At 42.2% G+C, this 21,515-nt stretch overlaps 1 protein-coding gene and 1 pseudogene across 1 annotated transcript; one reads left to right on the top strand and one right to left on the bottom strand.

The window, feature by feature from the left end:
- Positions 1 to 332: 332 nt before the first annotated feature.
- On the top strand, positions 333 to 4,529 carry LOC123158830 (ABC transporter G family member 1-like). The gene is made up of 8 exons (XM_044576662.1): positions 333 to 808; positions 1,329 to 1,408; positions 1,486 to 1,950; positions 2,046 to 2,132; positions 2,338 to 2,469; positions 2,564 to 2,752; positions 2,842 to 2,928; positions 3,861 to 4,529. The coding sequence occupies exons 1-8, from the start codon at positions 436 to 438 to the stop codon at positions 4,527 to 4,529; spliced, it is 2,082 nt and encodes a 693-aa protein (XP_044432597.1). The 5' UTR covers positions 333 to 435.
- Positions 4,530 to 10,384: 5,855 nt separating this feature from the next.
- On the bottom strand, positions 10,385 to 13,007 carry LOC123158829 (G-type lectin S-receptor-like serine/threonine-protein kinase At2g19130; annotated as a pseudogene).
- Between the last annotated feature and the right edge of the window lie 8,508 nt (positions 13,008 to 21,515).

Genomic DNA, 21,515 nt, shown 5'->3' with positions numbered 1-21,515 from the left:
TCTTCCTCCGCACTCTCCAATTTCCACCACGCATACCCAGTCAAGATCAAAACTACAATACATCGTTCGCGTGCCGTGCTCAAATACAATACAATACATCAGTCCAGAACACAACCTGCAGGTGTCTGGTGGTGCAAGACGCATTTCACCATCGCCACTGGAAAAGCTCTTGACTCCACAGTGCTTACTTTTACTATTCCTCTTTTTTAGCAGAAGTGCTTACTTAGTCTCACACTCGCGCGCGCGCGCACACACACAGACTCACCAGTACTTGTCGCTATATATGAGGCACGATCAAAAGGCGTATTTATATCACCATTGGTTGAGCCCAAGCGTAAACACATAGGCATAAGGGTTTGAATCCGCTAGGTAGAAACAAAGGGAAGAAGCAGGCGGCAGTAGTTGTACAAGAAGGGAGTATCGTTCAGCATCAGCATGGCGACCTCGCTGCTACCACGCTGGGCACCTACACCCAGCCAGTCACAGCCGCGGTGGGGTCCTTCAGCTGCCTCCCTCACAGGGGAGGTACAGCTGCTGGAACCAGCGACATCCGAGGTGAAAGGCGCCATGGGTAGCCGCCACGGAATTCTTTCTGGGGTTGAAGGTATTGATCATCGTGAAGGCCGACTGGAGGGCATCCCTAGCGATGGCGGCGTGTTCATAACGTGGGAGGACGTGTGGGTGACGGCGGTCGACCGCAGGGCCACTATTTTGCACGGCATCAGCGGCAGCGCGCGCCCCGGCCAAGTGCTGGCCATCATGGGACCCTCCGGGTGTGGCAAGACTACACTGCTCGACACCTTGGCCGGTAACCGATTTATTGCTAGATTTGGCACACTGATTTACAGTTTCTAACATATTAATATTGCAGCAGCAATACAGCTAAAAATTTCTGCTAGAAGCCTTAAACATGTCAGTTGATCCGAATAGTATATCCAAGTTGCTACCAGTAACATGTCATATACTACAGTTTACCTTGTGTTTTAAAGTTTCAAAAGGGTGACATGTTAACGTTCCCATAAGGTTGCCTTTTTCTCCCTCTTTTGACATGAATATAACATATGCCCAGCGGTGACTTAACATGCCTGAATAAATATTCGTGGATATACGAGTTACATATAGTTGACATCGGAATTTAAAAACATATTGAAACGGAGAACTTGAAAACAGAAACAGAATGACTTCTTGAAAGCAAAAAATATTCTTCGGATTAATTCTCAAACCTAACTGACATTCAGTTGCAAATTTTGGAACTTTAACATATTGTCCATTCTATTAGAGATTCTGTTTAAGTAACAGGACCTGTTTCGATCAATGTATATACACAGGGAGACTGGACAAGAACCTGAGAAGTAAAGGAGATATTCGGATAAATGGCCGGAGACAGAGGCTCGCCTTTGGAATTTCGGTAAGGTTTTGACCTTAATTTCAAATGCTCATGTGCATTTAAGCAGATAGATTAATAACATCGAATGATTAATTCAGGCATACGTGACGCAAGAGAACATGCTGATGGCCACACTCACGGTGCGTGAGGCCATCTACTACTCGGCACAGATCCAGCTGCCCGATACCATGCTGCTTGCAGATAAGCTGGCCCGCGCCGACGAAGCCATCCAGGAGATGGGGCTCACCAGCACCCTAGATACGCGCATCGGCGGACACAATACTAAGGGCATCAGTGGCGGGCAGCGGAAGCGTCTGAGCATCTGCCTCGAGATCCTCACGAGGCCGCGGCTGCTATTCCTGGACGAGCCTACCAGCGGGCTAGACAGCGCTGCCTCCTTCCATGTGATGAACCGCACAGCTGACCTCGCTGCCAGGGAGGGCATGACCATCGTTGCCGTAGTGCACCAGCCATGCAACGAGGTGTTCGAGATCTTTCATGGCCTTTGCTTGCTTGCCTCTGGACGGACAATTTACTTTGGCCCGGCCACCAATGCCAATGAGGTAATTGACGTCTTCCTTTCCTTTTGTACGATGAGATGAATGCTTATATATTTAGTTTGCTAAGAATTTTCATGCACAATACATTATATTTGCAGTTCTTCTCATCAAATGGCTACCCTTGCCCACCAATGAGAAATCCTTCAGATCATTTCCTGAGGACAATCAACAGAGATTTTGAATTGGTATGTAAGATTTATACAATCATCCACTTATTAAGCTTCAGTCATTAAATGTAAGGAATTAGGGAAATATATATTTAAATTAGAATGCAATACTTGTCCATATAGGTCATTATACTACCGTGTCGTGCATGACACTATACTATGACTGAGATAATTTTAATTCATGCAAAAACATCATTTTATTGACATAGTAATTAACATACAGGAAAGTGGAGAAAGAACAATATCGTCCAAGCCATCTCCAGCAGATGAAGCAATACAAGTTCTGGTAAATGCCTACAAATCCTCCAATACTTCTGAAAATGCCAAAAAGGAAATGCAAGACATAAATGAAATGGTTAGTATTATTCGGTATTTAATTTGTTTAAACTTTGCATGGATATGTTATCTACGTGAGATGAGATATGATATTATTTGGCTTGCTAACCCAGGGTGGAGTGATGATCAGAAGAAACCAAGCTAGTTTCCTGACAAAGGTGTTTGTACTCACCAGAAGATCGTTTGTGAACATGTATAGAGACGTCGGATACTACTGGCTACGTCTTGGCATCTATATTTCCATTAGTCTATGCCTTGGTACCATATATTACAATTTTGGCTATGGATACGATTCCATCCGTGTAAGTTGATAATTAGATCTTGTGTTGATTTCACATATGCACTAGGCTAATTGGAAAAGTAACTAAATTTTATTGTTCCACTGTTTCAGTCTAGATCATCAATGCTAATGTTCACCAGTGGCCTTCTAACATTAATGGCAATTGGAGGATTCCCTTCCTTTGTGGAGGAAATGAAGGTATCAACCTTTTTTGTTTAACTGTATACATATGGAACAAATTTTGTTCACGAAGAAAATAGGAAAACACTTATGGTTAAGTAAATTTGACTATGCAAAAACATGACATGCTGGTATAATGGATAAAAACTTATCAACCTAGTTTGATCATGAAGTGATATATAAAATTACGTCAACTAGAGTAACCTAGTATGAGTGATTTTTATAATTGATAAAATATTGTAGATTTAGTTACTTGTTAGCCTCCAGAACAATGTTGTTGAATGTGAATTAAGTATAAATAGTAGGTTAATCATCTGATTTATTGATATCTGCATACCTAGTTTAGTATGTTATTAATTGTGAAACTGACAGAAGAAAAATAAGAAAATATGTATTATATGGCCCAAGTGAACTAGAGCATGCAAAGCATAGTCCTTATCAATATAGTTGCCAGTGAAATTACTTACCAAACAATCTGAAATACATTAATACAAAAACACCCGAGCTGAAAATTGCACATTTGACTGCTCTACATGGTATATTATCAGAGTATAATATTTGAATAATTTAGACAACATTCATCATTACAGTGTTGTAAAAACAAAAAAAAATAACTACCCTGGAATTCACTAACATATATAGTTTATCCATGTTTTCTTTGTTGTCACCAAAAGTTTGGTTCTGATTTTCGAGCTGTTACTTTTGAAACTTAGTACGAGCAAATATTTCTACCCAATAAAATAAATGTAAAGGCACATGCTATTTATATCACCATAAGTTGGCATATCTTTTACAACAAATTAAAGATAGTTTACCAAGTAGCCTTTAAAGTTTCTTATATTTCACTACTTGAGGTGAGGAGTTCATGAAATCAGTGATGTGTGTAGTCATTAAATAGTATAAAGTTGAATTGCGCCGCTCTTACTTGTAGTCTTGTTTATGGTACCCAGATATTCAGGAGAGAACGGCTAAATGGGCATTATGGTGTGTCAGCATTTGTGATCTCCAATTGGTTGTCAGCCACGCCATATCTTTTCCTTATTGCTATATTACCTGGTGCAATAGCCTACTACCTGTCTGGTCTAAAGAGAAGAGTAGACCATTTTGTATATTTTACGCTTGTCCTTTGTTCGTGCACGATGCTAGTTGAAGGCCTTATGATGACTGTAGCTGCTATCGTGCCAGATTTTCTGATGGGCATCATCACAGGTGTTGGAATACAAGTAATCATGTTGCTCAATTGTGGGTTCTTCCAAATACCTAGTAAACTGCCAAAGATAGTATGGAAGTACCCAATGTTCTACATCTCTTTTCAGAAGTATGCACTTCAAGGATTTTACAAGAATGAGTTCTTGGGTTTGGTATTCGAAAACAACACAGGAGTTGGCAAGGAAACAATAACTGGTGAAGAAGTGATAAGTAAGTTATTTGAGACAGAAATGGGGCACTCAAAATGGGTGGACTTTGTAGTGCTATGTGGAATGATTGTAATGTATAGGTTGCTTTTTGTAGTGATTATTAAGGTTGTCGACATGCTAAAGCCCATATCCAAGGGTGAATCATTTACGTGTCCCGCTCATTGTATTTGTGGCATTGAAAAGCCGTGTACTCGCATTTAACCTCTATATCAAAATAATACTGTAAGATGATAAGGGTACTACTGATAAAATAAAAGGAAAATAAGAGATTTACTGTGATATATCAGATTCATCATTGTGTAATGTTATGAGACCCCGACATTAGGCGAGGACCGATGACTAACCATAGGGGTCAATTCCATCGCACCAGTGTGACACCGTCTACCTGATCGTCTATAACAGTGATTTGCTAATTTGTTGTGTCCAATGGTTGTATGCTGGGAGTTAGTGAAAAACTATAGTGGAGATGAAAAGCTCGTGAAATTTGGAGACATCACAAAATATAGTTGTTGTGAAATGTCGAAAAGTCAGGAAAATTCACACAAACTCGGAGAGAAATAAGGAAGAGTCCAAGAAAATGTGGAAACAATTGTGGAAGCCTCTTTTCCACCCTTTGTGGAAAACAACCCTTCCACTCAGTTATCATTCCCAGCCTAGTTTCCTATAGAATATTAAACATTTCTCCCATCAAGAGCAACAAATATCAAAGGATGTAAGCACGGATATTTCAAAGGAGAATTAAAATCATTAAGGCTCAGCAAAATCTGACCCGCAACCACAACAATGACTATTAGAACTATGGCTGAAAGGGGCATGACCAGATTGTAACATCCCAGAGTTTTTTCGGTTATTGCGATCATGACAAAATGATGTTGATCGTCCACCGGAAAAGATTGGTTTTACTGGACAACCAAGCTCGCAAACGAAAACTGACAGGGCGTGACATGCCCTCCTACATGGCTTTCATCTTTGAACAAGAAGCATGCGGTCGCGTGGAATCTTGTCTAACGTCAACAGAGACCTGATAGGCCCAGCTCCAATTTTCAAATTATCTAATTCTCCCGCCTCACTATTCGTGTAGGCTTGCTAACCCAAATATTGTCACAGTATGTGGCACATATCCCTACGAATCACATTTGAAATGGATGTCCTGGATAGCCGGGTGCACCGACACCTCAGACCAAAAAAATCCAGTCTCATACAGTTGTGCCATGTGGGTGAATAGAAAATGAAACGGTAAGATGAAGAAGACTCTCACCAGATTTTTTCTAGTGAGGTACAGGAAGGCGAGGGGATGTCAGCAGGGGTGCATGGCAGGGATTGCGGTCGTTGGTGGGGAGGTCAGATACTAGTGGCGTGTGCTAAGTGCGTCACTAACTACGTTTTTCAAACGTTGCTAGTAGGCTTCCCTATACTAGTGGTTTCGCTTATTCCTTTGGTGGAGTTCATTGTTTTCCCGATTTCTTAATGTGACTAGGGTTCCTTACCACGCAATGTGGATCACATCACTTCCCTCAATTTGTTGCACATCATGGCATGCTCAAATATCCTGTTGATTCAAACACTGCCCAGTCACTTTAGGTCTTGTCGAATAGTCAGACATCCAAAGTGGCAGAAGATTGAGCAAATCGCCAGAAAAATATTTAAAAACCAAGTTAGTAAGGATGTAATGGCATCTCCAAAGCTGGCCCACAAATGTTGTCCGGGCACTATGACTCCGAGACATATAATAGAGGTTTGAGGGCCCGCTTTGGATATGCCCTAACCCCCGGCTAACCTGTAACTATTCATTATATCAGCTTCATTTCTCTAGTACCTTTTGATTGCTGCTGCTGTTTGCCTTCATGTTTGAGAAAGTTGGTTCAATAGTTAGCTTGCCTGCTAAGGTGTTAAATCTGATTTGTGATAAACATAAGCAGAATCTCATTACTAGACTGATACTATGTTCATTTGATTCATGCATGATCGAGAATCATGGTGAAATGAAAACACCTTTTGTATTTTGTCTGTCCAGAGGTGCAGGCACAACAAACCATGTTTATTTTTTTGGAAAAGGAGGTTTGACCCGAGCCTCTGCATCTGAACGATGCATGCAGCCATATTATTAAAAAAGTCCCAAAATATCACAAGGTCTTCAAAGTATTACAACTCGCAAAAGGTGCAAAGAAAAATAAAAAACCGCAATGCCACAACCGGTATGAATTAAAGGATTAGGGCCCTAGACTCCTATCTTGTTATGCGACCGCCATCCAAACCGATTGAATATAGCCCGTGCTACCATCTCCCATTGGTTGCACCCAGTAACCATGGCTCTCTGGAGTCCGTAGGAGTGAGTAAGAACCACATACGGATCCATGCCGTAGATCTGAAGATGACCTGCAAGAAGTTTAAAATGTGTTGTCTGTTAAAGATCACATCATTCCTGCAGTTCCATATAGCCCACATAAGTGCACATATTCCAATTCGAATACAAGCCGCACTAAGAAGTTCCACCCTAGCTAACCACGTCCCAAATAATGATTCAATGCTAACTGGAGGGACGGTGTTGAAGGCTATATGAATCGTGCGCCAAAGTAATTTTGCGAGAGGGCAATCTATGAAGAGATGTTGAATTGTTTCATCATGATCATAAAAACAACATCGTGAACTGCCTACCCATCTTCGCTTTAACAAATTATCTTTAGTGAGTATCACTTGCTTGTGGACAAACCACATAAAAATTTTTAATATGTAAGGGCACCTTAACCTTCCAGATATGAATAGATCTCGGAATTGGGCCAGAGTTAATCAGGCACAACGAACCATGTGAGCTGGAGAAAGAAGGAAGCTAGCCCATTGCAGTGCACCCCATGACCATGAGACCAGGCACCTTCCTATCGTGTGCCAATTCCCTAAGTTTCAATATCGAGACTAGACTTTTCTACTCCTGCTTGAGTACAACAGAATTTAGACGCACGTATTGGTGGTATCCATGCATTCTTGGGCCCATTTTTTGGAGCAATGCACGTGATGTTTAATTGGAATGGTACACGTGGTACGAAGAATCTTATCCCTCGACTAGCCAGAGCCTGCTGTCCACGGCTTGGGAATCACAACGTACGTATGATGCAAACGTGTACGATCTGTTTACCAGCTAAGGACCAAAACAATAACAAACACCGGCGTTAGGCAAGGACCAATGACCGACCACAGCGGTTGGTCCAGTGGTTGTACCTGTACGCTGGGAGCTAGTGAAAAATTCCAGATGAGACAAAAAAAACTCAAGAAATTTGGAGAAATCACAAAAGAAAGTTGCCACTAAATGCCGAAACGTCAGAAAAATTCACCCGAACCTGAAGAGAAAAAACGAAGAGTCCAAGAAAATGTATAAAAATTGTGGAGGCCTCTTTTCTACACTTTGTGGAAAGCAACCCTTACACTCAGCAATAATATCCAACCTGGTTTCCTGTAGAAGATTGAGCATTTCTCCCCTCAAGAGCAACAAACATCAAATGATGTTTATTCAAAGGAGAATTAAAGATCATCAAGCCTCAAGAGAATTTGACCCGCAACCACAACAATGACTATTGTGACTATGCCTCAAAGGGGTATGACCACATGACCGTGGGTGGTTTAAGCTTACGGGTGAGAGGATAAGAATTTTAGGCAGAAGATACGGGTGGTATACATTCATTCATGGGCATTCATGGGCCCACTTTTTGGGGCAATGCGCGTCGGATTTTATTTGGATTGATCCCAACGCACTACATTTTTTCTCGAACGACTAGCTTAGAGCGAGTTGTCCACATCTTCTGGAACGACATCATACGATACAAAGACATCTGACCGGCTATAGCTAACGGCCAAAATGACAACAAAGACTGGCGTCGAGCTAAAACCGATGACCATAGGGGTCAATTCCACTGCACGAGGGTGATAAAAACTACCTAATTGTCTGTAACAGGGATGTGTTTCTTTTTGAAAACTAAAGCAATGTGTTTTAAAAAAAACTAACAGCGATATGTTAGTTTGACGCGTCCACCGGTCGTATGCTGCCTATTCTATGTCTCCACCAAAGCCCAAGAGTTTATTGATAGTTGCAGTGAAGACCCTCAAAATTTGTGGAAAAGCTCAAGAATTTTGGAGAAATCACAAAAAAGGTTAATAATGTCAAAATGTCAAAAAATACACCTGGACTTAGGAAGAAATAAGGAAAAATCCATGAAAAAGTGAATTTTTTCTTGAGGCCTTTTCTCACTGCTTCGCCGAAAACAACCCATCAAAATATTTCTTGTAACTTATTGCACACATGTAACACGTGTTATTACATGATAGGTCTGGACACAACACATTTTTTATATCAGACAAAATATTTTTAAGGCCATGACATATATACACCTATATTTTGCCTATGTATGTTCGAGGTACATAAGTGGGAAGCACGAGCATGCTGTTATACACGAGATATATAAACATTACATCACATATATAAACGACATACATGATTATTATTAGAAATAGATTTTATAATGACTTCTCCCCTATGAACTTCTGTAAGCGTTCTTCATCTAATTATTATTGCGAGCATAGGTCAGAGCAGCCGGAATGTGTGTGTTGATCAGGTATGAGCCCCAATCGATGCATGCAGGATCACAATCAAACGTGGAGCCATCCTTCAGCTGGTCTGTAGAGGTTACTGCCCACAAATTTCTCATGTTCGTGTCATCAAAGCTTCATAGGATGGAGGGAAAAGTTAGATAAGTATCGTAGATGTAAATGAGCACAAAATAATTTAACCAAGAACAATAACAAAATTGTTTGCAACGTTTGTATATATCTGCCAACAAAGAAAACCCTTGATATATATGTAGAAATTGGGCATTTATTATTGATAGATAAGTGGGTTTAATGTGTGATGGTAATATTAGCTGTATGCGTATCTTAACAGCTAGCATCAATACAAACTCCCTCCATTTCTTTTTAGCCCTCTTATAAAATTTGGTCAAAGTCAAACTTTATAAAGTTTGACTAACTTTGTAGGAAAAAATATCAACATCTACAATATTAAAACTATATGGTATGAAAATTAATTTCATGATGCATCTAATAATATTGATTTCATATTGTGAGTGTTGATAATTTTTCCTATAAATTCATTCAAAGTTGATAAAGTTTGACTTTGACCAAATTTTATATGCGGAATAACAAGAAACAGAGGGAGTGTTGTTATTTTTATCAATAATATGAGGTAGGGCGTTTCGGTGCCCAGCCTCATCTGCACCTGGTTGGAAAAAATTCGTAAAAAATCAAAAAAAATCAAAAAAATCCCAAAAAATTTGTGCAGCAGAAAATTTTATGCGTGAGGCCCGCTCCAAATTTCAATTCATTTGGACATCTGAGCAGCTCTCAGCAAAAAAGACAACTTGGACCAAAACAGTACATGAACATGAAACTTTTTTACAGACCCCCAATTTGTCTTTTTTGCCGAGAGCTCCTAAAATGTCCAAATGATTTGAAAATTGGAGCGGACCTCACGCTGCACAAAAAAATTGATTTTTTTCAGTATTTGTTTTGATTTTTTTCTTCAACGCAGGTGCAGATGAGCTCGGGTACAGAGGAGGATTTTCAGGCACTAGTGCACATGTTGTATGGACAACACTAGATTTTGGATCATTGCTATACTTTTTCCATTAACAGAAAGCACTAGCTTGTCCTTCACCATAAATGGTACAAACTTTGGGCAAGATGTGTATATTGGATAGAGTAGAGCTACCAACTACCGCTAGCTATGACCAGTTGTGGTGATGTACTACTCGAAACATAACATGGACACGGAGCAACTCATGGTTGGTTTTGTGGAATTTTCATTTAGCCATTCCAATGAATAAACATTCAAAGAACTAAGTCGTACTGAGCAAATAAAGCTAGTGTTGTCAAAAAAATCACAAGTTCAAATAGCATTCAAAGATATTAAAGCTATCTTCTGTGAAATGAGTGCCGGAAGAAATTATTACTATTTGAGACTATAAAAACGAAATAAAGTTAATTATGTTCTAATATAGTTAAGTAGAAGATGCTCACCACCCTTTGAAGAATGCATATGGGGCGTACAACTTTGCTACAAGTATCAGGAAATTGTAGCCACGCTTGAGCTTATCGTAATGTTGGGACACTGAATGCCCAAATACACTCATCACATGCAATGTCTGTATATCACAAGATTACACAAGTCATTACACAATTCATAGTTGTAACATATTTGTTTGACAATTCCTTGTAAGACCCCATTTAAACGACCCGAATATACATGTTCATTTTTTTCTATAAGATTTGTCCATCTCTTGTATAACTCGATAGATTCTAAGTTGCACTATTGTAACACCAACTGAACCAAGAAAACTATCTTAGAGATTGAACCTTCAAATTTTTAGCAAGTATTATTGACATATTTATATCCACATAGATAAGGGTATACATGAATTTGAAAAGAAATTTGTACTTACCTCCAGTGCTAGGTTATACCGCAGGATCATGTACAAACGAAAAAATGTGTATTTCTTGAAAACTTTCACCCTTCTATCCTTGACAATCCTCCCGTCCTTGGTTACACGAGGATTAGAGCGGAAATACTCATAGCCCGATTCCAGAAAAGTGGAAAAAAGCAATGGGTTCCGATGACCTGTGGTTACATGGTACCCTGTAGTACCTCTCATTGTTGTCAATACTCGGCTATAATCCCTTCCTATAAGTTTTGCCATTCCAAAGTCTGCAATTTTTGGAAGGAGTGAAGAATCAAGAAGTATGTTCTCTGGCTTGATATCACAGTGTATGATGCAGTCTCGGCAGCTGTCATGCAAGTAGGCCAACCCTCTTGCAACTCCTAGGCCTATCTGATACCTAGCAGTCCAATTCAACATGGTAGAATTGCTTCGAAATAGATGGACATCAAGAGAGTGATTTGACATGTATTCATAAACAAGCAACCTCTTGGAACCATCACAACAGAAACCAACAAGCTTAACCAAATTGATGTGTTGAACAGCTCCGATTGTGCTCACTTCGGCTCTGAATTGCTTCTCTCCTTGATAAGCACCATTGAGCATCTTCACTGCTATGGCATTGGAGCCCTTTATAAACCCCTTGAATACATAACCAAAACCACCTCCCCCCAACTTATCTGTGAATTTTTTTGTTGCCCGTTGTAGATCACTATATCTGAATGCAATGATTCCAGTACAAACTTGAGAATCATTCAGTATCTGACCAGAGTTCTTCTGTTTGTTCTTCCAGATCATCAGTAAGAGGATAAGTGCAAATAAGCCTAAAATAGAAACGCCTGTACCAGTTACAATTCCAATAACAATCCCTCTTCTGTTTTTTTTTCAAACTTTGTACATCTTTAGCAGAAAGACGAAGGTAAAGAGTTTCTCTGTTTGAATTGGTAGTGCCACTACATGGTAGTGCTCTTATATTGAGCAATTTGTTATGCCACATAGAACATCCATTGTCGCCAAAGGAGTAGGCTGTGCAAGAGCAATTATTCAGGCAAACTTGTGCGCACTCACTCGCACTTGCAGCAGCATCTACTTCTGGGGCATCGTTGGGCAACTTAACACATGGCATAGAATAGAACTTGTCTGTGGTATGTGTTGTTCCTCTATGGCTAATGCAGTCTAACTTAGTCTTCCTTGAGCACCCACCTGCTCGATCTTCTAGGTCCCAATCCTTGGGGGATGTTATGGTGAAGCCCTCCATACAATTGCAGTGCGGAAAATCATTATCGTTGCAAATTGTGAAAGGTCCACAAATTGCATCAACGTCACACTGATCTCTTGGTTGGGCATTTATCATTACCCAATCAGGTGTGCCCTTCATCCAAATGAATGTCTTCATTTGACCCGAGATGTCAATTACATTACGAGTAAGCATATTGGGATCCATATATTGAGGCACTAATTTATATGTCCAGTACTTCTCTCTGTCATTGTGGACAAAATTTGCACTAATAGAGTGGCGGGCAGCCATCTCTGGAATTCCAGAAAAATATTTGCCGTTCCATGCACCGCTGGACCAATAGGGTATGGATGAGTTGAGTGCTACAAGCACTATCTGGTCAACAGCGGCCGGGTCTACTTCATAATAATAGACACCGGTAGCTGGGTCAGTCAAGCTTTTCCAAGAAACAAAACGGCGATTCAGGCCGGTGGCCTTATCCCATCCATGCTTGGCCCCAGGAAAAAATGTATCCGTGGGGTGATCAAAGCTCTGCCATAGAAACTCTGACAAGTTTGAAGAGTCTGCGAGTACGAGATTTCCAGTACTCAGCAGCCTAGCAGTGGTGCTATTTCTGGAGATGTTTGCTTGTGTGGACCAGATTATGGACATGGTGGACCGGTTTAAGATGACAAGGTTGCCATCGTGGGAAATGGTGAGCTCAAGTGAGGTGGTGTTCTTGACTGGGTTATCCCTATTTCCAACCCATGCTGGAGTGAATTTAGGGACTGTGTTGAACCATATGCCAAGGTACCAGTTGGTGGTGCCTTCGGCCTGGAAGAAGCCGAGCGCGTACCTGCCGTTGCCGGAGATGAGCTTGTCGTCGACGGCAAGTGATTGGCCGGCCAAGATGGTGTCCGTCGCTGCAGAGTTTGCTGGGGTGTGGATGCAGGAGAGCAGGGTGAAAACAATTAGGAAGGGCGGCATGGTGAACGGTGGTGAGGGCGTGCAGACTACTGCGGAAGCTTGTTGTGCAGAGGCTACAAATATAGGCTGGGTGCTCACCTCGGTTCAAAAACACTGGTGAGTCTTTGTGTGTGTGTCACTAAGCACTTCTGTTCAAAAAAAGAAGAAGAAAATAATAGTATAAGTAAGCATTGTGAGTCAAGCACAACGTCCAAACTAGCACGTGGTGTCTAGAGCTTTTCCACTGGCGATGGCGAAATGCGTCTTGCAGCGCACCAGACACCTGCAGGTTGTGTTCTGGACTGATGTATTGTGTATTGTAGTTGAGCACGGCAAGCGACCAATGTATTGTAGTTTTGCTCTGGATTGGCTATACGAGGTGGAAATTGGAGAGTGTGGAGGAAGAAGAACGGCGTCGGCGTGAGCGCCAGACACTTGGTTCGCTGGTCGAAATCTCGTCGTTGCTCCCCTCCGGTTGCCTGCGACAGACCGGCCTGAAGAGGTCTTTGCCCACGACGGACGGGCCAGAAGAAAATTGGCTTCACCATTTACTCTTGTGTTCCACTTACATCTTTAGAGTAAAACTTATTGTTATATCGAATATCCAATTCTGAGCCAAGGCTCATCTGCACCCGGTGAACAGTAAATTTTAAAAAAATAGAGAAAGGAAAAAAATGATATTCTTTTTGCATGAAAGATATTTGAATGCGTGAGGTACGTGCCAAATTTCAAAGCATTTGGACTTCTGACTAGCTAGCTCTCACAAAAAAAAAAACAAAATTAGGTCCTGAAATTTGACTTTTTTACTGAGAGCTACTTAGACATTCAAATGTTTCAAAATTTGGCATGTACATCATGTACTCAAGCATCTTTCTCCAAGAAAAAATCAGAACGTTTTGAATTTATTTAGTATTTTTAACGATTTTTTGTTCACTTGGAGCGTGGGAGCCAACATTCCTCAATCATGTAGCTTTATTATTTTCTCTATATATAGATTAAACAATATGAGAGGTCATGACAGTACAAAGTTGAGTCACTTATTTTGGGATCAAGGGAGTAGATAATACCCAATGTTGGGTTTTGATCTCTGGAAAAAATCATCCGAGAGCTGATGTACCCACGTGCAAAACTTGCATGCAAGCAAGCGGGCAGGCTGATTTTTTTGCGGGGGATTGTGAGAGCTTTATTCAAACAAAAACGCTCCTAGGATCATCAGCCATCAGGCTACTGATCAGGAACGAGCCTGAGTTTTCAAAAGCCCAAGCAAAGAAATCGTCCCACCTCCGGTGCACAATGGTATGTTTTTAATATGGCTTCTGCATCCGGAGCAAGAAAGTTTTGTCGAACAAGATCGGTCTCCCATGTCCAATTTTCTTCATCAATGAGTTCATTGACCATATGTAAAGTAGTAGGAGTAATTATGGACATGGGAGACATACTGATAGTACCTGGAATCCACTTATCATCCCATATAGAGATAAATCGTCCGTCACCAAGGTGCATAATCAAACCCGCCTGAAGGGCCTCGCGCCCAGCCACAATCGCCCGCCATATTGGAGAGGCTGACTTCGGTACTGTGGCATGCATAAAATCTGAATCCAGGAAATACCGGCCCTTCATGACCCGGGCACATAATGAGTCAGGGCTGACCATGAACCTCCACCCACGCTTTCCAAGAAGTGCTAGGTTGAACAGCCCCATGTCATGAAATCCCATTCCCCTTGCCGGCAGGCTGATTGACTGATGAACAGTAGCACAACTGCACGTAAAGTTCACGCCGTACACGTACAGGTGAATTTGATGTAGGTAGCTTAAACTCGATAGTATCAATCTCGACGGAATTCTCGCGTACTTGGCGACGGAAAAACAGTAAGGTTTGATGGCTGTGTACTTAGTATTGTTTTTTCACGGGTGTCAATCTCGTGTCGAGCCTGTTGTACTTTGCATTGCTTTTTCAGCAGCTAGTGTAAATGTGTTAGAGCATCTCTAGCAGACCCTATATAACACCGACCTGCAAAACGTGTATACAATTCACGGAAAAATGGCTTTGCGGGCCGGCGAGGGTGGCGGCAGAGTCAGACCCCGCAGAACGGACCCGTAAAAAAGGATATTTGCGGAATATGCTCTTTTACAGGTCGGCTTTGCGGGGTCTGCTCGGCGCCGTCCCCGCTGAACCGCAAATCCGAAATTTGCATTTTAATTTCACACATGAAAATACATTTCTTTGCTATTTTATTTTCTTCAACGGCATTGGATACATAGTAATTTACCAAATAATTGCTAGAATAGCAAGACCAAAGAAAATAAGAACCACAATTATGCATTTTAGAAGATATCCAACTTCCGTAACAACTCCCACTAGTTGGAGCAATATCATCTCCATGCATTCGTTGTTGATCTGCGGATTCTTGATCTTGCATTCTTCATTCTTTTTCTTTGGTTGTAAAGAAGTAGACGTTGCTTCCTCTCTACTTTCTTTTCTAATTGCACATGCAACCGCATCATTAGCCTCAATTCTACTAAGGAGTGCACGAACATCTATTAAGTTTCTTTCTATCAGTAAATCAATGTATTCTCTTTCCCAATACCAAAATGAGCATCCATCTTTCTACACACATGACGGTGTTCAAAATGAGCTATCGTAATTGAACCGTAGAATATGGTGATAAAGCCCAATGGAAACAACACATACCCCGTCGTTTTCACATTTGAAGAACACCCATCCGGGCTGCTTCGGCGTGCTAGAAGTTAGCCGCAACACTGTCCGCGTGCAGTTGTCGCACTGTATGAGCGGCATCAGCGAGCCCGCGAGCCGCTGCGCGAACGCCGAGCCCGGCGGACGGCCGGCTGAATCCTTGTTGGCAAACCGTCGGTGGCGGCTACAGGAAGAACCCGTACGTGCATGTGGCGCTGTGGCTTTGCCGGGGCTGCGTGGGGTGCTCCCCGACCAATCCATAGCTTGGCGCAACCACCGGTGGCCGGAAACGCCAAATCTGGCCGACGATCTGCAACTTTCCGGCTCGCCGATGCAGGAGGAGGCGGAGGGCAAGCTCGGGTGTGTGGCCGTCCTCCGGCGTGATCCCGCCGGCTAGTTTGGCCGGAATCGTAGGCGGCGGCCCGACGGCGGGGGGTGGGGAAAAGCGCGGGGCGAGGGGGAGAGGGGCGGCGGTGATTGTGGAAAAGCGCGGGCTGAAATGTCCCCCCCCCACCAACCGCTCCTGCTATATACAGGGCACAACAGGACGGGGGGGGCACGTTTTCGCAGGTTGGGACGGGGATTATGCCGCGCCCCGCAAAAAAATTTATGGGCCGGACGCGTTTGCGGCTTCTGATCGGGCAGGAGTTTTCGCTCGGACCCATATCTTGACGGTTATTTTGTGGGTTGCGGCGTTATACGGGGTCTGCTAGAGATGCTCTTACTAGCGGGGTGGACGGGAGGGCGCACCCCTCTCCCGTGTTGGTGCCCGTAGTTGGTCTGGGTGCTGTTAGACACTGTTCTATATTACTGTCTAATTTTTGCTTGTTCTGAATGCCGGTTGTAAATTGGTGGTAGCGTTTTCCGGGGTGTTGCTCTTGGACACGCAATTGGATTTTGTCGACGCTGTAAAACAAGTTAAATAGAGAGTACTCTACGGTACATAACTTTGACACGTATCCAGTTGGCTATATTTATTTTACGCTAACATGTAGCGTATCGAACGATTGGCACCCAAGAAAAGAATAAGTAAGCACTGTGAGTCAAGCACAACGTCCAAACTAGCACGTGGAATCAAGAGCTTTTCCAGTGACGATGGTGAAATGCTTCTTGCAGAGCGCCAGACACCTGGGGGTTCTGTTCTGGCTGATGTATGGTATTGTAGTTGAACACCAGAGCACGGCAGGCGACCAATGCATTGTAGTTTTGCTCTTGACTGGGTATGCGTGGTGGAAATTGGATAGTGCGGAGGAAGAAGAACGCCGTGGGCGTGAGCGCCACACACCTGGTTCTCCGGTCGAAATCTCGTCGTCACTCTCCTCCGGTTGCATGGCTTGATCATTTACTCTTGTGTTTCATTTGCATCTTCAGAGTAAAACTTTATTGTTATTTTTTCTTTTGAGAAACCTAACGATGGTCGAAGGAATAATTACAGGATCATGTCGATTGGCCAGCAGGGCAGAATAGGCAACCAAACGCGTAGGCCGACGCGTTTATGGTCCTACCCCGGCCCATTTGTTCAAATCAACCTATTTTTGTTTGTGTTTCTTTTCTGTGGATTGCTTTTGATCTTCTTTTTCTTTATGTCTTCCCCCCTTTTTCTCCTTTCTATCTGTTTTATATTTCTTGATTTATCCATTTTTTTTATTTTTTTTGCCTTATTCAAAATTATGTAAACTGTCTAAACATTTTTTTGTATTCATGAATATTTTATTTCACATAGTTTTCTAAGTATATGTAAACTGTTTAATATGTGAAGATAACATTTTATGTATTGTTTTTTAAAAGTAAAAATATTAGTATAATGGTATAATTTTTTTAATTGCATGAACTTTTAAATACAAGTTGGAATCTTAACATTATATATTAGGTGTCCTAAAATACCATGATCACATGGATGAAAATAACACAACGCTGCATGGGTCTTGACGCCCATATCATGACACATCACATAAATATAAAATGGCCACTAATTCTAAGTAGAATGAGAATTAGCAACATCTTCATGCAAAAGAGAAAGAGAATTAACAAAATCTATTTTTCTTCATTTGATGATTTCGTTGGAGCATGGAGTAATGATGTATGCATATGACAGGGAGTGCATTAATTTTCAGAAAAGTCAAAGTTCACAATCTTTGACAAAATTAATAGATGGACCAGCCCAGCTGCTGCTACTACAACGAAAACGTCCTTTCCCTCCTTGCTATCCTTGAAGGGCGGGACTAATTAAAACAAGGAATAATCAGCATGATTGTCAATGGTCAGAACACTGACATTTGGGAGGCCAATTGGATCCCCAAAGAAACCACACCCAGGCTAATCACATCTCTCATACCGAACCCTCCAAGGAAGGTTTCTGATCTGTTACTACCGGTTAATGCATCATCGAATGTTGACCTAGTTCGGTCAATTTTTTTAGGTATCGATGCAGAAGCAATACTAAGAGCACCGGTATGTACTCGCAATACCGAGGATTTTTGGGCCTAGGCTCCAGACAAGAAGGGGCAATTTACAGTGAGTTCGGCTTACAGGTTCATGCTCTAGACCAAGCGTCAGCGAGAGAGCTGGCTTTCGGGGAGAAGTGGATCATCTACAGATGAAAGAGAAGGAAAATCCTAGAGGTCTCTATGGAAACTCACGATCCCTTCAAAGATCATGGTTTTCACGTGGAGGCTAGCTCGACATTCACTTCCGACAAAGGATGTACTGCACAATAGGAATATGTCAGTTCAAAATGCATGCCCCCTATGCATGGAGTCTCTCGCACTGGCGGAAGACCTCGGCATTCATAATATCGTGGTGGCATCGGATTGCCAAGGAGTGGTGAATGGCATCAACCAGGGGACAGGAGGTCCTCACGCTGCTATCATAATGAAATAATCAGTCGCAAAGCTAGTTTTCAGTTTTGTAATTTCATTCATGACCGTAGAAACTTTAATTATGATACTCCTAATCTCACCAAGTTCTCTTGTAACCTAGGAATAGGTAGACATATCTGGTTGGGCAACCCTCATGACCCAACTAGTGTACTACCTCCATCCGGGTTTATTAATCCCCTTTGTATTCTATGCCAAATTTTGACCTTAAATTTAACTAACAAAATGTTAATGCAGTCAGAAAAAACAATATATATGGAAACTATATTCAAACACGAATCCAACGATATAATTTTTGGTGACATGCATTAATATTTTGTTAGTTAAATCTCTAGTCAAAATTTGGCACAAAATACAAAGGGGACTTGTAAATCAGGACGGACGTAGTACATAAGAACATGGCTTTGAATGAATTCCCCCACGTGGAAAGTAAATTGATTTTTTTATGCGGAAAATAAATAAATTGATTGTTATCCCGCCATCTGGCTCTGCAAGACCTGTAAGTTGGAATTGAAATTATATTCTTATTAGTTACACTGATATTACATCCATTTGATTTACGTGATTGAGAATCATGGTGAAATGGAAACACGCTTCATATTAGTACACTGATAGTACCATCGCAGTGCTCGCGAGGAGTCCTATCGTGTGGCAGTTCCCTGCATTTCTCTGTCGAAACTGTCATGTTGCTCGGACTAGACTTTTCTACTCCTGCTTGAGTGCACAAAGCATGGAGAGAGAACGACAGAAAGAGGGACATGGCCAAATTACGGGTGGCTACATTTTTGGAAAGAGAGGAGCAGAAATTTAGACGGAGACATGTGTGGTATCCATGCATTCCTTGGGCCATTTTTTCTTTGAGAAATCAGCTGCCAAAGTTTTGCACGTATGTACATCAGCTCCTTGGTGATTTGTTCGAGCGGTCAAAAACCAACATTAGCTATTATCTTTAGCTTGAAAAAAAACATCTTATATTATGGGACGAAAGAAGTAGGTAGCATTCACTCATAATTCCCTAGTACTGGCAAAGTCATGACCTACAAGCGGTCAGCTTGCTAAGCTACCTACAAAAATTTGCAATAAAAAAAGTCATGACCTCTCACATTGTTTAACCTATATAGAGCAAATAATAAAGCTAACGTAAACATAAACTTGACTTTGAAGATATAAGTTAAACACAAAAGTAAATGATGAAGCCGCGTACAATTTCTTCAGGCCGTACCGTCGCGGGCAAAGACCTCTCCAGGCCGGTCCGTCGCGGGCAACCGGAGGAGAGCGAAGACGAGATTTCGACCGGAGAACCAGGTGTGTGGCGCTCACGCCCACGGCGTTCTTCTTCCTCCGCACTCTCCAATTTCCACCACGCATACCCAGTCAAGATCAAAACTACAATACATCGTTCGCGTGCCGTGCTCAAATACAATACAATACATCAGTCCAGAACACAACCTGCAGGTGTCTGGTGGTGCAAGACGCATTTCACCATCGCCACTGGAAAGCTCTTGACTCCACAGTGCTTACTTTTACTATTCCTCTTTTTTAGCAGAAGTGCTTACTTAGTCTCACACTCGCGCGCTGCGCGCACACACACAGACTCACCAGTACTTGTCGCTATATATGAGGCACGATCAAAAGGCGTATTTATATCACCATTGGTTGAGGCCCAAGCGTAAACACATAGGCATAAGGGTTTTGAATCCGCTAGGTAGAACAAAGGGAAGAAGCAGGCGGCAGTAGTTGTACAAGAAGGGAGTATCGTTCAGCATCAGCATGGCGACCTCGCTGCTACCACGCTGGGCACCTACACCCAGCCAGTCACAGCCGCGGTGGGGTCCTTCAGCTGCCTCCCTCACAGGGGAGGTACAGCTGCTGGAACCAGCGACATCCGAGGTGAAGCGCCATGGGTAGCCGCCACGGAATTCTTTCTGGGGTTGAAGGTATGATCATCGTGGAAGGCCGACTGGAGGGCATCCCTAGCGATGGCGGCGTGTTCATAACGTGGGAGGACGTGTGGGTGACGGCGGTCGACCGCAGGGCCACTATTTTGCACGGCATCAGCCGGCAGCGCGCGCCCCGGCCAAGTGCTGGCCATCATGGGACCCTCCGGGTGTGGCAAGACTACACTGCTCGACACCTTGGCCGGGTAACCGATTTATTGCTAGATTTGGCACACTGATTTACAGTTTCTAACATATTAATATTGCAGCAGCAATACAGCTAAAAATTTCTGCTAGAAGCCTTAAACATGTCAGTTGATCCGAATAGTATATCCAAGTTGCTACCAGTAACATGTCATATACTACAGTTTACCTTGTGTTTTAAAGTTTCAAAAGGGTGACATGTTAACGTTCCCATAAGGTTGCCTTTTCTCCCTCTTTTGACATGAATATAACATATGCCCAGCGGTGACTTAACATGCCTGAATAAATATTCGTGGATATACGAGTTACATATAGTTGACATCGGAATTTAAAAACATATTGAAACGGAGAACTTGAAAACAGAAACAGAATGACTTCTTGAAAGCAAAAAATATTCTTCGGATTAATTCTCAAACCTAACTGACATTCAGTTGCAAATTTTGGAACTTTAACATATTGTCCATTCTATTAGAGATTCTGTTTAAGTAACAGGACCTGTCTCGATCAATGTATATACACAGGGAGACTGGACAAGAACCTGAGAAGTAAAGGAGATATTCGGATAAATGGCCGGAGACAGAGGCTCGCCTTTGGAATTTCGGTAAGGTTTTGACCTTAATTTCAAATGCTCATGTGCATTTAAGCAGATAGATTAATAACATCGAATGATTAATTCAGGCATACGTGACGCAAGAGAACATGCTGATGGCCACACTCACGGTGCGTGAGGCCATCTACTACTCGGCACAGATCCAGCTGCCCGATACCATGCTGCTTGCAGATAAGCTGGCCCCGCCGCCGAACAAGAGCATCCAGC

This window comes from Triticum aestivum, chromosome 7B (assembly GCF_018294505.1).
Source record: "Triticum aestivum cultivar Chinese Spring chromosome 7B, IWGSC CS RefSeq v2.1, whole genome shotgun sequence".
In the NCBI taxonomy this organism is placed as follows: Eukaryota; Viridiplantae; Streptophyta; class Magnoliopsida; order Poales; family Poaceae; genus Triticum; species Triticum aestivum.
The sequence above is the reverse complement of the archived record's forward strand: the minus strand, read 5'-3'. Positions and strand labels throughout refer to the sequence as shown.

Bases quoted from the DNA above. Each gene is read 5' to 3' on its own strand.
- LOC123158830 (XM_044576662.1), top strand. From the start codon at position 436: ATGGCGACCTCGCTGCTACCACGCTGGGCACCTACACCCAGCCAGTCA. The intron at 2,133-2,337 runs GTATGTAAGATT...ATTAACATACAG, and splicing joins TCAACAGAGATTTTGAATTG to GAAAGTGGAGAAAGAACAAT. The intron at 2,929-3,860 runs GTATCAACCTTT...TATGGTACCCAG, and splicing joins CCTTTGTGGAGGAAATGAAG to ATATTCAGGAGAGAACGGCT.